This window comes from Cygnus olor, chromosome 8 (assembly GCF_009769625.2).
Source record: "Cygnus olor isolate bCygOlo1 chromosome 8, bCygOlo1.pri.v2, whole genome shotgun sequence".
Lineage (NCBI taxonomy): Eukaryota > Metazoa > Chordata > Aves > Anseriformes > Anatidae > Cygnus > Cygnus olor.
The window spans coordinates 23,110,443-23,133,696 of record NC_049176.1 but is presented as its reverse complement, the minus strand read 5'-3'; the positions used below and the strand labels follow the sequence as shown (position 1 = coordinate 23,133,696).

General features: G+C 36.5%; 1 protein-coding gene across 7 annotated transcripts in view; it reads right to left on the bottom strand.

The window, feature by feature from the left end:
• MAST2 (microtubule associated serine/threonine kinase 2) overlaps positions 1-23,254 on the bottom strand; it is a 192,528-nt gene that overhangs the window by 131,121 nt on the left and 38,153 nt on the right. For 2 of the 7 annotated variants that reach the window (XM_040565054.1, XM_040565056.1), the window contains exon 1: positions 12,937-13,050. The exons of the other annotated variants lie outside the window; for them this stretch is intronic. In XM_040565054.1, the coding sequence (XP_040420988.1) occupies positions 12,937-12,971 (35 nt within the window). In that variant the 5' untranslated portion in view covers positions 12,972-13,050. Of the gene's footprint in view, positions 1-12,936; positions 13,051-23,254 lie in introns of those variants that run through there. 7 annotated transcript variants of the gene reach the window in all.

Here is a 23,254-nt window from a genome sequence, read left to right as displayed (position 1 = left end):
TTTGTTCATCTTGTGGTACAAAAATGCTACGCAAAAAGATCAAGTTATTTGTGTGAGTGGTACAAGGAAAGTTTTACCCCAAAATTCTGTTATGCCAGTAAATGTCTGCTTCAATTCTAGGCAAGTGATGTGAGGACTAACTTTCAAGAAACTTATCTTTCTAAAAAGTACAAGTTAAGAACATGGAAAATTGGCAGTTCCCAGCAACAGCACATGAAGTATCTCTCAGCTCCCCATTTAGACATCTAACTGGATTTTATTTTATTTTATTTTACCTAGCTACAATCATCTCTATCAAAAAGAAGGAATTCTCTTGCTGTCCCGTTTTTAGGTAACTCATTTCACTAAGATTGCTGCAATCCATACAACCAGGCAAGGTAAAAGCTATTTCTCTTGATTCATGGTAAATCAATATTATGTTTCCAGCACCACACAACTAAATTACATCTATTGCATCTGCTGCTGAAAGCTAGATGTAAGGGCATGGTTTTTCTTTAGTATTTCATTTTTATCAGTCCCAATGGTACTACATTGCATTCTATGTTATATTATGCCTTAACAGAAATGATTTTACTACATCACTCCATCATCTGTCTAAACTTAATCAAGCACAACATTGCTTTCTGAAAGTCCACAGGAGTCCCATCTCCCTGAGGGGCTTTCTTTGTGGTAGCCACTTTGGAAGAAAAATATCAGCTCAGCACTGTCAAACTATTAAAATTTACAAGGAAGCAATCAGAAGCACACAGAAAAGCTGTTCCCTAACATGCAGCTTCTAAAAAATGAAATCTTTAGTATTTGCTGATTTCAGTACAAGTTTTGGATGCTATTTCATAAATACATGTTCTGAGACACCAAGTGCAATGGAACTGATGGGGTTAAATTTGGCCCTCAGAGTTTTACAGTAGGGCCTGCCAAAACAGTCAACAAGAGAAGAACGTGAAGGTGCACTGCATTCGCATTTGAGAAGTGAAGATAAAAGTGAGAAAAATAAATAGTTAATAGCTGGAAACTGTTAGAGAGAATAAACTCCTAGTCCACACTCCCTGTAATCCTCACACCCACCTGAAATGTAAAACCACTTATCTTCCTGCTTAACTCATGTCCAATCTTTTCCTTGTCCTTAGCTCCCTGCAATCCACTCTTCTGGCCTTTAAACATATCCTGGTTAAGATACCAATCCCCTCCCAACTGGTACCCAACAACCAGAGGGGCTCTCTTTTCTAGTCAGTGCACTTTCTTCCACTTCGACCAAACCATTCAGTATGATTATGAGAAATAAAGCTCAATTACACACATTTTGGCAGAGAAGGAGATCGCTACATATACCTCAAGACAAAAGCTGGCATAATATTGGAAATACTTTCTTATAGGTTTGAGTCCCCCCAGATTTGCTGTGGAGGAGAAGGCCATGGACTTGGCTTGTTCTATTTCAGACCAACATAGCCTACAGTCATTGCCAGCATGTGCAAGCCACAGCTCACAGGACAACTGGAGCAGAAAGGACCTCATTCATGGACTATGCTAGCCTACCTCAATGACATCTGATATCATTTCATTTTTTTGGCTGCCAATACAAGTGACATTTACTAGCCTATGCTGATATAAAACAAGCGATAAATGTCAAAGTCAATTAATACGTTCATATTTGATGAAAGTACTTTAAAAGTAATTATATGAGGTTTAAGCTATGCCATACAATAGGCAGTAATTATATTCATTCTCATTCCAAACATGATTTTATCACACTAATATCCAAGAGCATTTTGGAAAGAGAAATCTTCGGCTACAAAAGCATCTGTTGTGCTAAAATGATCTGAATTAAAAGGAGCATTGCCATTAGCAAAATGAGTCATTTATAGATTTGACCAAAGACAGGTAAAAACAAAATTGAACCGCTTTCCATCCAGAGAATTCCTTGTCGGTATTGGTAGACAAAGTGCTGCTAACTCCAAAGCCCCTGTTTTAATGATTTATCTCACCTCCAAAGAGGAGCAAGAAAAAAAAATGAAATCATTATTAAATAAAAGAACACATTCCTTAGAAGGACAGCAACAAATATTGCTATAAGCGGCATGAAAGTGGAAGAATTAAACTATTTATTCACTGTATCATAGAAAGCCTGCAGAAGAACACTCCACTCAAAGGCCCACAGCAGAAAACACAACGGGATATGTGGGAGAATGGCCCTTATTATCTTCCAGACATAACTATTCTACCACATTTATTGGTAAGGACAGCAGGGTTGAATGTTAGACCATCAAATGTTAGAACCATCACATATTAGAACATAGATCATCAAAATCTGAAACAACTTAATACTTTTTATTGGATATTATTCTTGATCCTTAAAGCAAAAAAGAGAAACTTCAAACTTTAATCATATAGAAGCATTTATGGAAAATGCCATTTAATAGATATTTATGATATAGTGCAATAATTGAATTCAAACTGAAACTAGCTTTCTAATATGGAATAAATACAACTAACAAATTCAAATGAATAGCTGCATAAACCTACCAGTCTTTTTTTAAGCTCTGAATCACAAAACTACAAAAAGTGATTTGTAATAAATTTTCCAAATAGAGATTATGATTTCAAAGCTCATAAGCCAAGTTTAAGGAAGTCTGCACTGCATTATTTACAGTACAAATGCAATGTTTTCACAAAACATGAGTAAAGTGAAAATGCGTATTTCTAAAGCATGCCTGGCTCCATTAAACCTAATCAAATAAATCATTTCCGTACCACTTGAATTTCCTGCATTCTTGGTGCTTTTTACTTTGTGTATCAATTTTTTTCAAATGTGCCACTAACAGACAGACAGAAGTTACACTATTCACCTGCTCGATAAGAAAAACCTCTAACAAGCTGAAACACGACCACTCATAGCTAGCAAGTTCTCAGCAGGTCGACCAAAGCCAACTCCGTCTCTTTGATTCCTGAAGGAGTACATAAACTTTAGGCAGTTTACTTTTCCTCACAGTTCGTTACCGTAAGGAAAAAGGCTGCTAAGGTGTATCCACAGGCTTAAAAAATCTGAGTTTATCCAGACAGCTGAACACCAACTATGAGGAATAGCTGAACTGCCTTAAATGTTAAGAGCACAGTAGTTGTACCTCCACAGTGCTCTGGCAGGTAAAAAGACCCTGCTCTTTGCATAGCTGCTGAGCAAAGTAACCCAGACACCTACATCTCACACTTGTGTCAAGTATGCGTGTGAAAAACATCTATGAGATGCAACTCTTAAAAATAACCCCCATTTGAAGATTCAATATCATATACTTCAGAGACTAACATAAGAATAGCACAGAGGCATTTTGCAGAGGCATTTTGGTGTCTACCAATTACTTCATATTTTCTCAGTAATGGCTTCTAGATATAAACATCCCTCAGAAGCCTATTGTGTCTTGATCCCAGAAATGTCAAGATCCCACCAACTTCTAGAACTCACATAAATACTAATGGCTTCTGTAAAGCAATTTTATTTAAAGTAAAATAGGAACAACTACTAAATCATACAGGAAATTCTGTCACATGTTTACAACTGACTGTAAATGTCTCTTGATATTTAAGAGAGTGTTTTCTAGGTGCTATTAAGACACCACAACTAATAATATACCTTTGTCATTTATTTGACCAGTAGCCAGAATTTACAAGTATTCAAAATGCAAAGATATTTCATATTTATTCCTTGAAAATAGTAGAAGACTACCTGCCCCCAATCAATACTGATGGATTTTCAAAATTAGATTTTCACTTGGCATGTTTTAATTAGGTTTCCTTTTACAATAACCACTATCTTTTAATGCATTAGAGAAACTGAAGAGGCAACCATAATCAGCAGAACTGACAGGAAAATAAAAAAGTGCTTTAACCAATTTCAATTCCTAGGCTGATGACATAAGCCTAGAAGCAAAATACATGCTGCCTCACTGCAGGACATATCTTCTCATTAAAGAGGTAAGTGGGTCTGTGTAAGCAGCGAAGACTGTTAAAGATAAGCAGATTAAACACTAGTCTTGCAGCACAGTAGCAGCACGTTATGTAGCTAGGTTGGAGAACAGTTTGTTTTGTTTTGTATTGTGTTTTTGGTTTTGTTCTTAAGATTTGGGATTTATCATTAAGCAAGAACAAAATGAAGTGATATTAACCCAAGTGAGCACACTGAGCAGCTAATGGCTAGGGAAAGAAACAAAAGCAATGGCAATCCCTGCAACTATCAGCAGCAGCAAAAACTTCACAGCCTCCCGGCAACAAACAAGTCCACCAAGAAGGCACTTTCAAGACAATGAAATGTATGAAAAGATGTCACCATTTATCTTTGGGAATAAGTCCTTAGTCCAACACCTACGTGTACTCAAATGCACATGCATAGAGCCGTTCTTTCATACGGTCACCTGCTAACAAAATCTTTCTTCCTGAAGCTGTAGAATTAATTACTGGCATTTCACCTTTTCACACAAGCTGAAAATAAAAAGTTTAGTTCAGCTATACAAGCATTCATGAAGTCCTTACTGACAAACTGAAAGCACTTATTTAAGCGTAACTATAGCAAATTATCAGAGCAATTTAACAATACCCTGAAGACAGCAGCTAAATACTATCTTTTCTGCCTGAGCAAACCATTTAACCTTTTATCCTTGTCCATATCTCAAGGATTTTTTGTTCTGACAAGCTTTCACATTTTTCCCCTTGGTATATTTTCTATGTGTTCAGAGCAAACGCCATAAGCATATGCTTCTCAAGCTCAGTACCATTTCCTACTGCACTGCAAAGCAGACCACAAGCACCAGTCCTGAAAAATCAAACCAGTGTGCAAGCTCAAGTGCCAGGCAGATAACCACCAAAATTAGTGATGTTTCTTACCTCTCCAACCATGCATCCTCAGTTCTACAATGAGATGCAGTACACTCACATGTTGTAATGATCCATTTTCCTATGGTCTAACATACGGCATCCACACACAAGATTACAGCAGAGCTGCATAACAGAACTTCACAATTCATTTCTGCAGAACGAGTTTAATCAAAACAAGTTGCTTTTGACTAACCTAGCTAATGAATTCTGGTAGACCATGAATATATTGTCAGCGTTTCCCAATCCTCCTCCTCGTGGAAGTCTCTTCAGACACTCCACCTGAGCAAAAGACAGTGTACGCTGTCCAGCTAATCTGGAAACAGCCAGGTAGTGACCAGCCAACCGATGTGTAACAGCAGGTTCATCTGGTCTTACCTGCTGTGCTGACACTAACGTAGGTCTCTGTCCTTTTGTCAGCTGCTGATTTTCACAGAGGTTAAGACATTAAACTACCTTTTGAACACTTTGTACAGTCCGAATTTTTATTAATTTACCATGTTGAAAAATTTTTGGGAGAATAGGAACTACATTCAAGCAAAAAAGCTTGGTTCTTTTGGGAATCAGCCTAAAAATAAGATTTTTTTAAAACATCTTTAAAAAAAGAAAAACACAGCATGGAATTTCCTGTATCCTAAAATAAGCCCATAATTTCAGTATCTACATAAATTGTTTTTATTTATCTTCTTGCATTACCACCTCTTCTTCAGATGTCAGTAAAACTCATGACTGCCTACATCACCGCAGTTGGAAGCCCTTCAGCAGACATCTGACCTGAGGATTCAGTTATGTTCTCGGTAAATCTGTAAGCAGTATAAAATAAATCTTATCAAAGCAAAGAACCTAAATTAATGTGATTATGTTCCATAGGACATTTGTTTATTCTTTCAGTCTTGAATTCTTCAAGTACCTAAAACAAGTTAATTACAGAAAACCACCCAAAAATGTTCCAGACTTCAAATGTAGAACTTTAAGTTTCTAATGTTATCTTTCAGAAGTAACTCACCTAACTCAAAGCAATATCCATGTTTTTTCTAGACATAATTTCAATATTTTTTTCTTTTCAAACCTAAGCTTGAGCTTTTAAATCAGAACTGTCAGCTTTGCTTTGATACAAACATAACACTGTCATTCTTCTGTTGTCTTGCATCAAGAACAAGGCAAAGCCATTATGCCACATACACAAAAAAGCACTACTGGTAAATACAAGAAGCCAGTATACAGACCAGTATTTGGACTGAATATGAGAATTTTTATCCAATTTATAACGTTATTCAAAGTTTTTAGAAGAATGCTATCTAAAACAATACCTTCAAAGATTACGAGGAGATATGCTCAAACATTTCTCTCTCAAATTACGAGCTGTTTTTTTTTTCCTTTCTTTTATACAGATCCTATGTATCCCAAAAGAATATAAATCTCCAGGATGGGAGTGAAACCAATTTCCTTCATAACCCAAAATTCTCTTTAGTTTCAACGTGCATTCCATTGTCTCGCACCAGAAGCACAAAGAAAATGATACAGTCCAGGCCAAACCCCAAAGTAACGTGAACAACATCCGTGATCAGTCCAAATTTTGTGTGTGGAGTTTAGAAGTGAGGACCTGGGGGAGTGGAGGGAGTTTAAAGGAGGGTGCAGAATTACCAAAAGTGTTCAGATGGTTTGCACAGCTCAGCACAGCACTAGAAAACACATAAATCAAGAAAAATACACTATGAGAACCAAAGGAATAAGGATGAGAGCAATCTATGATTTCAAAAAGCTGCTCAAAGTCTAATTTCTTTTAAATGCTTCTTTTAAATTTTAAATTTTAAAAGCAAAGCCAGATTTCTCCTGCAAGTAGGTGCCAGTATTTCCCATGGCAACATACATTGCAGCAGGCAGTTCCAAAACCACAAATCCAATAGACTCAAAATATCTGAAAATGTTCACATGTGCATGTATGCGTGTATCTCCACTGTAAATTTGAAGTAAAGTGTTAAGCTTAATTTAGGTATTAACTATTCAGTTCAAATGTATTTCACAAGTTTTAAACAAGCAAAAAAAATTGAATTTGAGTGCCATTTACAGTCTTCCCTTACTGTAAACAGATTCTTTTTCTTTATAGAAAACAATTTCCACTTTTAGATTTTTACAAAAATACTGTAAAAAGCAACATTCTTCTGTCCAAAGGTGTCCCAGAGAAGGTTTAAACTGTACCGAAAACTGAACGGTAAAATTAGCATTTTCTTGTTAAATATAATGATGCCTAAAACAGAATGAGATTGTGTATCCACTGATTCCCTTTCTCTATAAAACAAAACAAGTGCTCAGGCCTTAGAGTAAAATAAGCAAGCTCAAAAGTAAGTCCACCAAATATTCTGAGATGGTATTCTCCATGCCCAATTTTTTTTCCCCCAGGAAGAAAACAAAATTTATCTTTAGAATAAGAAATATAATTCTTCTGGTTTTTTTTTTTTTTTTTTTTACATAGATTATAGTCAAACATGCAGTGTGGTAGAAAACACTAACCAAGGTAAATACATTCTAGTACTGTGATGCGCTTTGTGTTTCACATCTCTACTGAAACCAGGACAAAAAGGGTCCAATAAAGTAAATTAACAAGTTGAACTTAACCCAGATTTAAGCAAAAAAATAATAATAATAAGTGGGGGCTAGCAGTATGTAGGAAAACAGAGATGCAGAGAACTTTGTTGATGATAACATCCAACCACCTCTGAATACCACAGATACAGAAAATAAGCTCCATGACAAGTATCTGAAATTTGGCATATCACTCTCTCCATTACTTTCCTTATTTACACTTTCTAGCAAGGATTTTTAGGATAGAAACTCTAATTTCTTGCACATATGAGAAGAGTAAAAGCATACCCACAGCAGCTAGTGTAATGCAAAAAAAAATGCCATTTTCTAGTACAAGACGATGTTGAAGATAAAAGCTCATTTTCACTGGGGCTCGTGGGATACTGCTATTCACCTGTAGAGAACTAACAGGGAAAAACAAATGATACATGTATAGGAGGAACTGCAACAAACCCAGATAACCTCATAGCATCTGTAGTGTATCTACACTGCACATATATCACAACATACATCGTGATGCATTTCACATCATGATATATACACCAAATAATAAAAAAAGATCTCTGCCCAAAACAGTAGAAGCAGCTCCACACCTGTGTTACCACTTGTCCCTAGGCAGTAAGTTTTGTCAATAGTCCAAGTTCATTAGTCAAAATGAAAGTGTACAAATTAAAAGAATATTCCATTATTAGAAGCACTTTCTCATTCTTCTGTCAGTATTACTGCACAACTATGTCAAACTGTGTGCATGTTATGTGTATGTACACACATATACATACACACACATATACATACATACACCAAGAAAATCCGATTTGCCCCTCCTAGATCTTCATTTCCACATTATTTCACTGTTACTAATTAGCAGTTAGCCTTCACTGTTTGAGGCCAAACAGGATGCAACAGACCGAAGACATGAGGAAGGTGATATAGACAGGTCACACCCCAATATATTGATTTAGCCTATAGGAGCAATTCCTGACTCTTTAGGTCATCTGCTTACACAAAATGTGGCTATTTACTGCACGGATCACAGCAGAAGAGGGTCCCTGGAGAAGGGACAAAGTACACAGCAGGGATCTCAAGTGTATTTCAGGGAATGGAAGTAACAAGAAGCATGAGGGAAAAGTATGCATGCCTTTGTCAGAACTGGATGAGCTAGTGATAGTGAATGGCTTGTTTAACTGGGCAAAAAAGAACAGGATTTGAAAAGAATAAGCTGCCTGTGAGAGATGAGCACAAGGAAACTTGAAAGTCATGCAACCCAGGTCCTTGAACAGGTAACCGCTGAAAATGAGAAAGGAACAGATCAACAGTATTTTCAAAACAGTGAGATAAAGCAAAGTGAAAGAAACTTCAGAAGCATTAGAGAAAAAGAGTAACAGTCTAATTTAAAATTTCTGTTGATTTGAACAAAGAGCAGGGAGGTAGGAAAAGCACCTGGTAATTCAGATTACAGGCTTATGAATAGTGCTCTCAGTAGTGACAGAAAAAAAGGAAAATAAGAAATCAGTTTGCTTTTGTTAGCCAGCAGAAATAACACACACCAGAGGTATATTCATCACATTTATGCTGAGATCTCAGCTACAGGAAGCAGTGGGGAAGTAGACAGAAGGAAAGGAAGACAAACACCACCAAAAAATAAAAAAATTCCACCAACTAAGATGTTAAATGAGCAGGAAGAGATGAAAACAGAAAGAAGAACAAAACCCCCAAAACATGGAAGTATCAGGGAAGCCAGTTAAGTACGAGTCTAAATCAACTCTGTTAAAAATAGTCAGAAGTTACCAAGATAAGACAGAAGCACTGGTTAAGATAATTCTGGTGAAGACAATTCATTTGTTCATCTCAATCAATCTTCCAAAGTTGATTTCTGCATGAAACAGTATCAGCAGGTTGAGGAAAGCATTCTTCTAGATCAACTACATATAAAGGAAACAATATTTTTCTCAGTGCAAGTGGTTAAGTACCAGAACAGGTGCCAAGAAAGGCTGCAAATTCTCCGTCCCTAGAAATACTCAAAACCAGTCTGAACAAGACCTTGAGTAACCTGATCTCACTTTGGAATCAGCACTGCTTTGAGTGGGGACTTGGATTAGAGGGCCCAATTTAGTCTATGATGGTTATTTTAAAAGCCATTGACATCCAGTTTGAAATTGGAAAGTAATTTATTTTCTTCAGTGGCTTTCCAACACCAAACTATCGGCACCCAGTCCCTCCAAAAGTAATCATCATGTGTTGCTTTGGTACTGCCAACACAAACCAACAGCCTCTTATTTTTTCCTAGGGACCATTAAACTAGAAATTTTCCATAAAATAGTCACTTCTCTGAGTCACAATTTCTTCTAAAAACCATCCACTTCACAATACAGAGGAAAAACAACAAAACTATTACCATCTTTTCGGAGCTGCACATCTGCCTTACTACTTCCTGATGTCCTTTTCCTAGTTCCCCAAGCATTTTTGGTGTCGCTGACAATAATACCTACATAAATGCACATGCATTTTACACATAGCTACCCAACTACATACAGACATTACACCACATATGGATGGAAAATACTGAAGACTACTAAAATTATCAAATTCTACCACACTACACACGTTAAATGAGGGAAATGCATTCCTAGTCTCAGCACGTCTTTTGCTGCCACTGGTAGACATTTGGACTTTTCCAGCTTCACATTCTTTTTCAGTAATCCCCTGAAGCATCATCATGAAATTCACAAAGGAAGAGCCCTGTCTCTCCAGCTGTCACACCGCCATCTACATTATCAAGGAGGAAGGATACACTATTTATGTTCGAGGATGCTTCACCTGGAATTCATCATCGCAATTATTTTAAAATCCACTAATACGAGGACTTCTTTTTCTCTTTTATTTCCTCTCTTCCCCCCCCCACTTTTTTTGTATTGTTAATGACATAGTGAAGAATTCTTTTTGATCACTGTCTTTAGAAGCTTCTCTGTGAAGCTTTTAGGATTATTTTGGAAACTAATTCACACAATCATTGGCATAGTATGAAATCCTTTGCATTACGTTTGCTCCTCATTATTATTATTATGAAGATGACTTTTTGCCAATAAGGTGTTAGCATGCTAAACCTGTCTAGCACAAGTGAATGTTGAATTAACTTTTATCGTCTCTTCCTTCGCTTTAAGAAGACATTAACCTCAACTTACATTTGAAAGGTTGATAACAGGAGAAGCTAAACATCACTTGTAACACTAGAAACTCCAGAGAAGCCAAGGGGATCCGAAGTCTAACATAGTGGTATTCTCCTCTTCCCGGTACCTGCCACATTCACCTCCACCTGAACAGGACACTAACACAATAATCACTCTTCAAGAGCAACAGAAATAAGGGTTTGTGTGAGTCAGATATTAGAAAAGTTGGGGCCTTTATCTGATTTTTGAGTGGGGCAGAGAAAAAGGACAAGTGGCACATTAACTCAAATTCTTCATTAGACTTGCAAAATCCATGGGTCAGCTCTACGCTTACTGCTTATCACAAAAATCCTCATACTGGGACAGTCCACAGGTAGCAACTACATCCAGAAGCATAACAAGCTGGCCTAGAAGATGAAAAGAACTAGAAAAACAAAAGTGGTGTTCTCCAAGAGCTTTATTTTAAAAAAAAAAAATAAACTACCCAAACCTAATACAATACTCTATTTGATACTTTAACTAAATGACGTCATACTCTACCTTCAAGAAACAGCATGACCTATACGAGTTTATTTTTTTATTTTTTTTTTAAAGGTTGCTCTCCACATTCAAAAGTTCTGGTTGTGTTCCAGCTAGCTTTCCTTAAAAAACGTTGGACAAACTCGTTTACTCAACTTTAATGTTTTTCTCTCCGTGTTACAACAATAAAGATTTGAGTAAAACCATTACTGTTGCAATTAACACTATTCTACAATACAGTTTCTATCTACATTGTCAAAATATCCTCTTATTATATAAATATTTCTTCCCAATTCTGTGGTATCATATAGTGAAGTACAAAAGCGAAGCAGAAACATAATAGACTAAGTCCTTCATATTTCCTGAATGGATCCCATTTCTTAGATAGCATTTATTATTTGGGAAGTTATGAAATGTTTATTTTCGGTAGGAAAAATACCCCCAAAACAAGCCCCCACAGGCCACACAATTGCAACATCTCAGTCATTCTAGGTTCAGAAAAGCTCTAAAGACACAGCGTATAGAACTTGAATAAATTCCTGTGGTCAGAAATAATTTTCTTAGTTACTAAGTTCCAACTAGTTAACATATAATCACTGAAAAATAAGTATCTTAATCCTATATTTAATTTTTCATTAACTGAAGTATATAACTAATTTTATGATGAGCAAACAAACAAGCATATCATACCAGCACCATGTTAGATGCAGCACACTATGTCAAACTAAATTTCAGAAATATTAATAAACTGGCACAGAGAAAAATCAAGACATACAATTACTAAAGAGGTGAGACAAAGCACGTTCAGATAATGCAACAGTAATACCCTAATTACCCTAAAGCATCAATAAGGTATGAACAGTAGTATGTTAAAATGGAAAATTTATTTTCCTCAAAGGAAGTTAAATTAACCATGCCTGTCATCTGGTTTGTTTATTGTTTAATGGGCAAGATTCATGGTTTATAAACAATTATTTATGCTAGTAAATATGTAATAGGCTATATCACATTACAATGTAAAAAAAGGAATATGATGCTTTCAAGCAAAAAACTATTCCATTTCCAGATAGCACAAGATTTGAGAGCTCTCTCACTTCCAGCTGTTTTACTCAGCAAGAATCAGCTCAGTCGTCACACGCCATTGACACTAACACAGATTACCATACTTGTCATACCACTGCAATTTAATAAAACTTCCACAGCACCACTACAAAATAAAACTTCTCTAGTATCTTAAACAAAGCTTAGAAAGAAAATGCAGGAGTATCTGTTTCAACTTAACTACAATTGTTGAAAAAAATATCTATATTATTTGCATTGAAGAATTTAATTTCTGTTGCATTGCATCTGCTTTCGGATTATTGTGCGTTTGAAGTAATAAATAAGCATAGCTCTAAAATAAATTACTCTGTTTTCACATTTATTTTTTAAATAATGCTCAACTAAAATGGCTACTCTAAGGCAAGTCAGAAAAGTCACTTAAAAGATTTTACAAATATCTGTAAAACTGAAGTTTTGAAAATAAGGTAAGCTTTATAGTTTGGGCATCACTTCTTTCCATAAGAATATTTTTAAAGGCTTCCACAAGCCTATTGGATTTAAAGCAGAAACTAACAAGATGTATTTTATTACTTTATACAAAATTCTACTTATAATTAATAAAATATATATTAGGTGAAAAGAAGAAAACTCAAATTCTAGCATCATTGTTATGTACTCAGTCAACTCGATTTCATTTGAAAGACTGTCATTTTTAAGAGACTGTCGACATTGCGAGCAGTAGGAAAAAAAAGATTGAAGTTACACTTACCTGCAGCCCTCTTCTTCGAAGAATACTTGAATCATCCATATCTTGACTCTGCTGATCACAAATTCCTGCTAAAGCTCACTTGCTTCTGGCTAGCTTTGCTCTCTAACTGTTAAAGAAGTCCATTATTTTCAAACTTTTTCTCCCCCCTCCACCCCTCCTCCATCCACTCTAAAAATAGGACATGGTCTTTCACTTGCCTGTCATGAAGAACTGCAGCCAGGGTTTCTGACTATTTGTACGTAATTTTGCCTGCCTCTTTTGTGACAGATTTAGCAGGTCACATTGGAAAAAATCTGTTCGACTTTCCTAAATCTTTTCAAGGTTGGATGTCTCATTCCCCTCATACACACAACTGTCTAGAAATATAATAATCCACGCCTCCACATAAGACCAAAGACTGGAATTTAATTCAGATCCCACACACACTTATTTTTGCTTTATTTCCATTTACTTGAGCTACATAAGGGATCAGCAAACTACAACAGCTGCCTTCATTTACTGTTCATAATAAGCTCAAAATCCAGGTCACATTTCCTTTAAAAAACACATGCTCACACTTAACTAAAAATCAATTCTGTAGACAGACAGGGAACAGTACTATTTAAAATTAGAAAAAAAACTCACTATGAAACAATAGAAATTTTATTTCTCCAAATTCTGAAAAATTCCTTTACTTCTCTGTATGACAAAGCAAATGTCAGACTCTTCAGATACTGTCGCACATTCTTTTGTTTCTGCTATCTCTGAGGTATGCTGGTCTCCTTCTCATATGCAGCAGACACGGCACATTCTTTAGTTCATTGCTGAGATCTTGCGACTCTTACGTGCTGAAGGGTCTGGAACACATGTTGCAAGTTCTGAACATATAAGAAATCATTCATCTATTCATCACTGACAGAGCTGTCTGTAGCAGCCCTTCCCTCTTCGTCATCCATGGCAAAAAGGCCAAAAAAAAAGCGCAGTTCAGCTGAGGCTTTTGCAGTCTGTCCTGCAGTTTCTGTTTGCCAGCTACCACCTTCGCACAGACAATTCCAGCAAGGTCAAAAGAGGCTTTGCCCCTTTATGTATATTATTGCAATCCCGTTTTAAAATATGAGCTGTTAGCCTGTGTTGAAAAACAAACAATGATAACACTTCTAGCTATACGAAACACCATTTCAATAAAAATCTAGTTACATTCATCCCAGCATTATTTAAATCACTGAGCATCTGACGGAATCTTTGTTCTATGCATGTCCTTTCTACGTTAGAAAGGAAAAAAAGAAATATTGCAAATATAATCAACAACCTACAGCAGCAACAGCCTACAGTTTCTCAGCAGAAAGCTAAAGCAACAGATTTCATCCCCTGATAAAAGCTTAGGAAGAACCTATTTATAACTTCTGAATATAAATACCGTATCTAAAAAGAACCTAAGTTCAGCCTCTAAAGGATTTCACTAGATACATAAAAGAAACCAAACTTCATGAAGAGCTGTGTTTATGAGGGGATTTCAGCCAGACATCCTGAAGTGTGCAAATGCAGCAACAAGGAGAGCCCAGACCATCGGCTGCCTACCACAGCTTGATGAAATGTTCCTGTTCCCACAGTTATGACAGCTGCAAGCCAAAAAAGTCTCCATAAAAGCACACAGGTTGACGGTGCTTAGAGGAATAGATATTTACATGGAAATCTTTAGCTGATCTTCACGCTAAGTGACCGAGTCACATGAGCTAAACACATCATTGTAAAGTCAGCTGAAAGCAGATACAACTCAATCCCATTCACCAGGCTTTTTCTGATCCTCTGCAGAGCCAGTGTGGTCTTTTATTGTGAGTAGCTAATAAATCCTCATCTTGCCGATACCTCCTTCCATCTGCCGTTTTAAACAACTGAATGCTGAATTAGGTCTGCAGAGTCTTTGTGAGCTCCCCAACAGGGCAGGCAGCCACACAGCGGCTGAGCAGGCAGCTCATTTGCATGGAGTATACTGTACCATATAAAAAGCAGGGCGCTACCGAAAACAACTCAATGAGCCACTTGATTTTAAAGGCGCAGGATCTTCTCTGGCGAATAGAAGGGGGGAAACATCAAGCTGCACACAAAACTCCGCGTGCCAACTTGAGAACATGGCACTGGGAAGAAGAGCAGCATAAAAACACAGGTAAAGCTCTGGTTAAAAGCAGACTGAACCATAAGATGATCGTATTTCTCCACTGCAGTATTTTTGATGGATTTCTGCATTACTTCCTGCACTTTGCCACCAAATAAGCTTCTTTGGGAAAGGAATCCTAACACTATGACTTCACTTACCAGAAATTAGTGTCAAACAAATTTTATTTTTACTAGAAATCCCATAGAAATGAAAAATTCTGGCATGCATACTCACCTATATTACATGCATTTTGCCGTTTATATTTAGTTTATAATACATTTTAGGAATATTCACATTAAAACACGCACTAGCTGGATCGTTGATTTTACCTCTAAGGCCACCAGCATTAAATAACAAATACTGTGAGAGGAACCAAGTAATCTTAAGAATTAGGTGATACCTTTCACATGGTATTTTCTTCCTATATCAACCACTACGTGAAACGATTTAAGCCTGATAACACAATAGTATACAGTTCTAATTATTTCTATAATATAATTGAAAACATCTCCATTAGCACATATAAATCTAACCCTTTGTGGATTATTTACCTTAATATTCAGGCATTGGCAATTCTCAAAATGTCTTCACAAGTGACTTATAATTGATTGAGGCTGGCACAAGTCTCAGAATACCAGGAGAATCATCTGTTCTCTTCCAAATTTCAAGCTTTCTTGGGGAGAATGCTTTCAAGTTGGCTGCCTGCCACACTTACCCAGTTTCTGGGGTTGAGAAGCCAATCAGAGCTACTGCAAAAAAACAGGCATGGTTTTTCCTCCAGCTTCCCTCTCTCCTTCCCTTCTTCTAAGCAAACAATCCTTATTGAAACGGCAGATCAAAAACTATCACAAAAAAAATCCCAAATGTGACGACTACCGTTTTCTTCTCTCCTATTTAACTATTAACGTTCATCCACTCTCCCTTTTCATTCCTTCAACAAAATCTACCCTTCAAAAGCAATCACTAAAATGGGTGGGAGAGAATACTCAGTACCAAACCGAGTCAAGTGAAGGACAAATGGAATTTAAAAGCAATTCTCTGACACTGATTTTTTTCCTCATGAAACATTACCTTTTGAAATTTATCTGACATTTTGTCAGGCGACTACTCCATCCTTTAACACTCATTTGAGCATCTTAAGAGATCTGCAGGGTAAGTTTCCAATCAAAGACAAGAATGTATGTATATAAAAGATTTCACTAAGCGATATAGTACTGAAGTATATTAAAGAAACTGAAGTACATAAAACAGAATTTTATCATTTATATAAGAAGTCATAAAACAGATTTTCCAACTGTTCTCAGATGCAGGCACTATTTATAAAGGGTCTAATAAAATATCTGTTTATCAGAAGAAAAATTCAAGATAAGGAGTCATGTAATCTTTGAATCCTTTAAGAATCACAGTATCTACCTTAGCATTCAGCCTCGCTAAGGAAAAATGGAATTAGAAAGGGGGATAAAAAGAGGGAGACTGACGTTACCAGTGAACAAACTGACAAGCTCCTAACTCAATTCTTCCTTCTTCCATCAAACAAAAAGAAACCTGGGGTAGACTTTGTTTTCTCCTCAGCAAGGAGAGAAGAAGAAAAGGGGCAGTGTGATACTGGATCATTTGGACATAATCTAACCGATTCCACAGCAGAGCCTTCCTACCCTCATGCTAAAATCCTAACTAAGGCACAGCTAAAAAAAAAAAAAAAAAAACAAACACACAAAGTATGAAGTCCATGTAGGATGATTTACATTCTTTGAGACACTGTATAAAACAGACGTACGCTTGCATTCCCCTGTTGTCCTTCAGGAAGGAAAGGCATAGTTGTGCCAAAGGCTTAATTCTCATCATTCTGTATCTTTTCGACTAATTAAGAAAAAAAGTGCTTAAAGAGAAAACAAAACTTACACATATATTTTCTACCACAGTCTGAAATAGCTGTCATGTGTCTTTCTGTATACACAAAGTTTCCTCCAGTGACCTTTTCCATAGAGCCCCAAATAAAGTATTTGGCTGCAGCACTCTCTGAGAAGCTATTCAATCTTGACTTGAAGGCATCAAAAATGGAAAAAGTCTGGAACTTCCAGTAAATGTGTTCCTGCAATCGTTAGCTTGATGGGTAGGGAAGGGCAGCTTATAAGCTTGCCAATACCAGAATGAATTACATGGGGCTATCAGCAATTTCCAAACAAACAAAAGGAGGTACTGCTCTGCACAACAGTCACATTGTGATATTCGTTACTGTAAAAGGCTAAAAAAAACGTTTACATAAACATGGCTAAAAGTTTTGGGCAAATTCACTGAAGATTCATGAAGAAACACAAAGAATTCTCAAAACAGAAAAACACACTGAAGACGACTCCAAACCACAAATAGCTGCAAGTATTCAGGAAAAGGATTCTGCCTTAGGCACCTGCAATCAGCTGCTATCAGAGTGAAGCTAACCCAGTATAATCATTCTATCTTCTTATTCATGAAGAAAGAGCAAAAGTAGTCCTTGGTGAAGACTGCATCCTAAAAGACGAACTCTACAAAAGAGCTAGGGGTAACAGAGAAGTTAGAAACTGAAAAATAGTTCTAAAAAGCATGTGATAGCTCTGACAGTTCATGTAAGCCTTGAACAGACTAAAAGAACTTAATGTCATAAATGAGCTGTATGAGTATCGTGGTATTGTCTCCATATACAACACTGATGAGACCATTACAGAAAATCATGTCAGGTCCTACATTTCAAGATGAGCATTAATAAAATGGAAAGATCTAAAATAAATGTTTTCAGGGCAGAAAACCAGATCAGAGTTGGACTTCAGGAACATTCCTTACCAGGAACTTTACAGGAAAGTCAATAAGTATGACAAGACATTCTAAAACATTATGAGGACATGGCATTTTACTCCATACAGGCTAGGCAGCATCCAACCCTACCCGACAGTGAAAAAAGGTGAAACATCTCGTTGGTCCAACCACTTTCTACTCATGTGCCAAAAGGCAAATAAACTCTAAGAAGGATCTTGCATTCAGGTTTCAGTCAGAACCTTCACTTCACTTTACATAATATGGATATACTTCAAGAGCCTTTCATTTCTGTTGGTAAAAAGAAATCTTTTCTCACCATGCTGATTCAGACTTCATCCTACTGACTGCTACCAAACTTTATTACACTTCTGTCTTGTAGAAAAAGAATCTGAAAGGTTAGAACAGTTGCAGTAACTATATCTGAAGATTACTAGAGTTTTCCATGTTAGCTTCAGTATAATCAAAGCAACAATTCTTTCAGTTGTTCTGTAACCCAGTGGTATTTGAGTAGCGTCAGTACAAGATGACCAAAGGCATACCAATTTCACTGATTGGAAAGCAATGACCACAAAAGACGCCATAAAGTAGTTCCTATGTACAATGCATCTTGCAAGAAAACAATTGAGAAGTTGTGAACAAACTTTTATCCTATTACTCACATTTTCTAATCACCAAAGAAACTGAAAAGAAGGGAGATAATCAAGAAAGGAGTCTGCATCTACTGTATTGGAGTGTGCATGTTCAGATGCACAATGAATCATCTGTACAGAATCACATGGTTCATCTTTTAGCTGTGTTCAGTTAGTTTGTTGTATTATCTATGCTGAACATAAAATACCTTTTACATATCCTAAACTGTAATTGAAAGTGGAGGCAAATTTCAGGAATCGCTCAATATTCACTCAAAAAGTTCCATCCAGCTTATTCAAAATGAACTAAAACATGAAGAGCAATTCATTTTGCTATGACTTTGTGGTTCTTTCAGGTCACTGCATCCTGCCATCTTCTGTGGTCTGTACCGTCGGATCAGAACGGAGAACTGCCCCTACCATAAAAGCAAAACCACTAAAGGCTATCTTGCAATCAAATCATTACACTGTGGATCAAAGCTTTGTGTACTCTCCAGGGTAGTTTAAGTGAATTCAATAAACAGCTGCACACCTTACACTCGTAAGGCTAGAGGTCTAAGTCCATCGACACTGACAGCTTATACAACATATAACGAAGCTGCTTGTGATATTTAGTATTTGCTACAGAAACACCAGAAATCCTCTCAACACAACTTGGACCCTGCTTATGGGGAGATGTGGTGTGAAGAAAGTCCACAATACACAATAGCATGATCCAATGATGAAGATCAATTTATGGATCATTTTCCACACAACAAGAGCACTCACATTCAAAATCAGGCTACAACAACCACAGCTTTCCAGTTATCATCAACATGATGTAATGCTTTTATCACATGTTTTTATTATCAAGGAACTTTGAAAAGAACAATACCTTAACCTAGCATACTGAGATTCAAAATTCACACTTTTCATGAGTCAAAACTCATTATTTTTCTTACTCTATTTAGCAACAAATAAAAACAACAGGACATCAGTTTGCGGCAATCTTTAAAGATCCAACACTTCCTTACATAACACATCGTCTGCTGGGAAAAAAAGATCACTTTCCGGAAGATTATTAGCTGACAATTTCAATGGAATGTTTTTCTTAAATCTTTGGTAACATTTGTCTGTGCAACCAAATGAGCCAACTGTTTCACTGTCAATCTGAAACTGAAGTATTTGGGGATTTTTATTTATTTATTTTGATCAAGCTATGTTTATCCAGAGATTTATAAACGTGTCCCTTTGAGACAAACTGACAGACTACGGAAACAAGGAAGGTTGATGAGGTAACTTGTTTAAAAACACACACACTCACACACACACACACACACAACTTGGCAGTCAACCTAAGGAAACTCGCCTGACAGCTTGACTGAATTTCTTCTGGATTTCCTGCCTATTTGCAGCATTCAATTTGAGAAACTAAGACCTGCAGAGCAAAGCTGTGCATTGACAATGAATTGTAATAGGAACTCATTCTGAACCACAACAAATGCTGCTTATGAGGCTTGGTCCTAGGGAGAAAAGTGCTTAGAAAATGCCTAAAATCCTCCAGTTTTCCACAATACTCGAGCTTTCACAGTGAATTTTCTGTTTCCATTTTGTTAGGTTTAGATTCCTGTGCAGAAATGCCCCATCCCCCACACCCAATCCACTATGGAAGGCGGCTTACCCACTCCTCTGCCATACAAATGTAAATTTGCTGTCGATAAGGGTGGAGGAAAGGGTTCATTCAACTACAGCCCAACTGTTTTCATACTGTACCATAGAAGGTATATTCAGATGAGACACCAGCTTCCAGGCAGAAACAAGTTCCTTGGCTCAAGCCACCTAGAAAGCTAACATCTTTGGAAAGGAATCTTCAATTAAACTTTAATATTTACATAAGATGTTGTATTCACTATGTAAACATTCTTGTTCTGAAGTTAAAACTGGCATTAGAACAGAATGGAAACTAACTTCTCTGATGTTACATTTCAAATACAATTCCATGTTTAAAGGAAACACTTGTTCTGATAGGTGGAGAAGTTATTGCTGCAAATCTAAACCTGAAGGAACAACTGTTTAGTACATGTTTAGATGACATTGCCAAAATCAGGATTCTGTTACTTGATTCTGGGATAGTTCTCATGCTTTAGAGACATTTGGACTTGAACATCAGTAATGAATACCTTTAATGGGAACGTGAACAAAGCCAAAGCTCAAGGACCTAATACCAACTCCTGTCCAATTTCCCTAATGAAAAGTATTCATATTTACTGAAAAGGTGATAGAAACAACAAAATCTGTAGTTTCAAGAATCCCACAGAAAAGAACGCTTTAAAGCCAGTTAGCCTGTGATCTATTTAGCCGCAGAAACTGGTTCTACAGAACGGAAAACTTGGGATGGATCTCATATCTCACGCAGGCACACCCTGAGAAAACTTTACTATGCAGAAGGCTTCCTCAACTGTCCTCTTCAGTTCTTCCACATTCCTGGCTAATGGCACTTTTTCTGCAGCCCCCCACAGCAGCAGTGGTTCTCACATACTGACTTGCCCTATCTGCAAACTCTTCCCAAACTTCTGCTTCTGATCTTTACTTCATCATTAAAGCCACGTTTGACTTTCAAGACCAAGCAAGACAAGTTTTTGCATAGAGATGGTGCTTTCTTCGCAGAGTTGAAGAATTATAAGAACAAGAAATCCCAGAGGTATACGACTATACCAAGCTGTATTTCACTTATTTTTGTCATTGTGAACACTAAATTCTTCAGAACAAAAATGTGATGCTCGGCAAAATAGCCCCTTCTCTTATATTACACTAACTTAACATCTACAAATAAGGAATTAAACTGTTGACATACGCATTCGAAAAAAAAAAAACATTTCAGTTAACTTATTTTTCTTTGATCACTCCACTCAGAACAGAGTCTACAGCACTGAATATATTCTTCCAGCTTAATCCACACACAGTTCATTTCAACATACCTTAAATACATGCATGGTTTTACCCTCATTTCCAGATGACGTTTAAAGTGCTTGGACATGTCCCCATGCCATTAAATCATATCATTTTGTCTGCTTAAGACCAATGACATCGATTCAAACACTGTCTCTGAAAGAAATACTTGAAGATAAGCCAACACATTTGAGGCTAGAGGATTTTACTCTCCCCTGCTGTCCTTGTCCACACTGGACTAAGCGTACATTGATATGCAGGGAAATGCGTAACAGGCAGGTTCTTGGCTGATGGCTTCTGACAGATTTTTATTCTTCTCTTTTTGCTGCTATAGAAAAACTTCTGCTATACATTTCCCAAAATTTTGTCATCCTCCCTTAAAATGCTAGATGACTTAAAAGTTTGTTGTTTTGTTGTGTGTTTTTTTTGTAAATAGAAATCCTTTTTCCCTACATTTATTCAGTACACACACACAAAAAAAAAGCACTGATAAAGCAATGAATTCATTCACGATTTCAAAGGTTTCCAAGTGCAATGACAATTTTTTTCTTCTCTTCCACCAGGATCTGTGTCAGACCTCCCATTTCTAAGAGTTCTTCTGTGTATTTTTCTTTGAAAGCTATTTTTCTCAAAAAATCCTAGATGCATAAAAATTTGGCACTCTCTCACGCTTTATTTTTTTACCTTTGCTCAACAGAACCTATTGCATTCAGTCATGGGAAAGGAAACAAAAAAAAGAGAGATGTTGACTTAGCGCCCCAAAGCATTTTCTCAGAGGAAAAGTGTGACATTAATTATTTTAAAAGGTGTGCGAAGACAATCTCTTTCCATAAAACTAGCAGGAAAAAAAAATTGTAGGGTTTCATGTTAAAAAGAAAAAAAATATTTTACATTTATTGCAAATTACAGTTACATTGTATTCCAAATTCAATTCAAGCATAGTCATTACGCATGACGTTACAATACTGCCATGTCCAGCAACCAACACTTGATAAAAAAACAAACTTGCTTTATTTCAACAGCAACGTATTCACAATATATGATCTTTAGTGTTCAGACATCCTATTGAATTAATGCAACATTGAGCTTTGTAGTTACAATCTTTCATTCTTTGTTTAAAAAAGTAAATAAATCAAAGCTCACCAGTACAAAATTAAAATATGACATTCAGGCATCGTTTGAATTGTCACCTGGGCTTTTGTCTCAAGAACTGACAGGGAATATCAATGTGTTAATTGAAACAAGCAGTATGCAATCCACAGGACATCTTTAGCATATGTTTCCTTCTAAGGGTTGACAAGAGCTTTCTTGAATTTTTCAGCACTAGAGGCTAAGGTTTCCATTTTCAAGCCAAAATACGAACAAAAATGTTGCGTATTTACATAAACATATATTTTCTCAGCAGTATCTTTCCACAGAAATCACAGACAATACTGTATCTGTTTTAAGATCTCAAAAAAGAAAACAGGAGTATGGCAACAGTTGCATGAAAGTGTTGAAAAAAATCTTTAAAGCTGTATTTCTCTCTGTAATTCAAAAGGCCCAGAAAAATAAATCAAATCAGAAACCTAGCTCCATAATGGAACATTCTTACTGATGAAGGAGAATGAGCTACTGGATGTAACAAGGCAAAGCTCAATACTCAAAGCTATCATAATTTAAAATTAGATATAATTATCCTTAACAAAACCAGGCACTGTGGAAAGGGGCTTTGGAACAGCTGCTCCTCTTCAATTTAAATGCTCATTTGTTTTACATTGACCTAGAAATCAGTATCCTCCTAACCAAAAGCCAATTAGATAATAGTGTCTCTTTGAAGCTTGTAGAATACAATCTT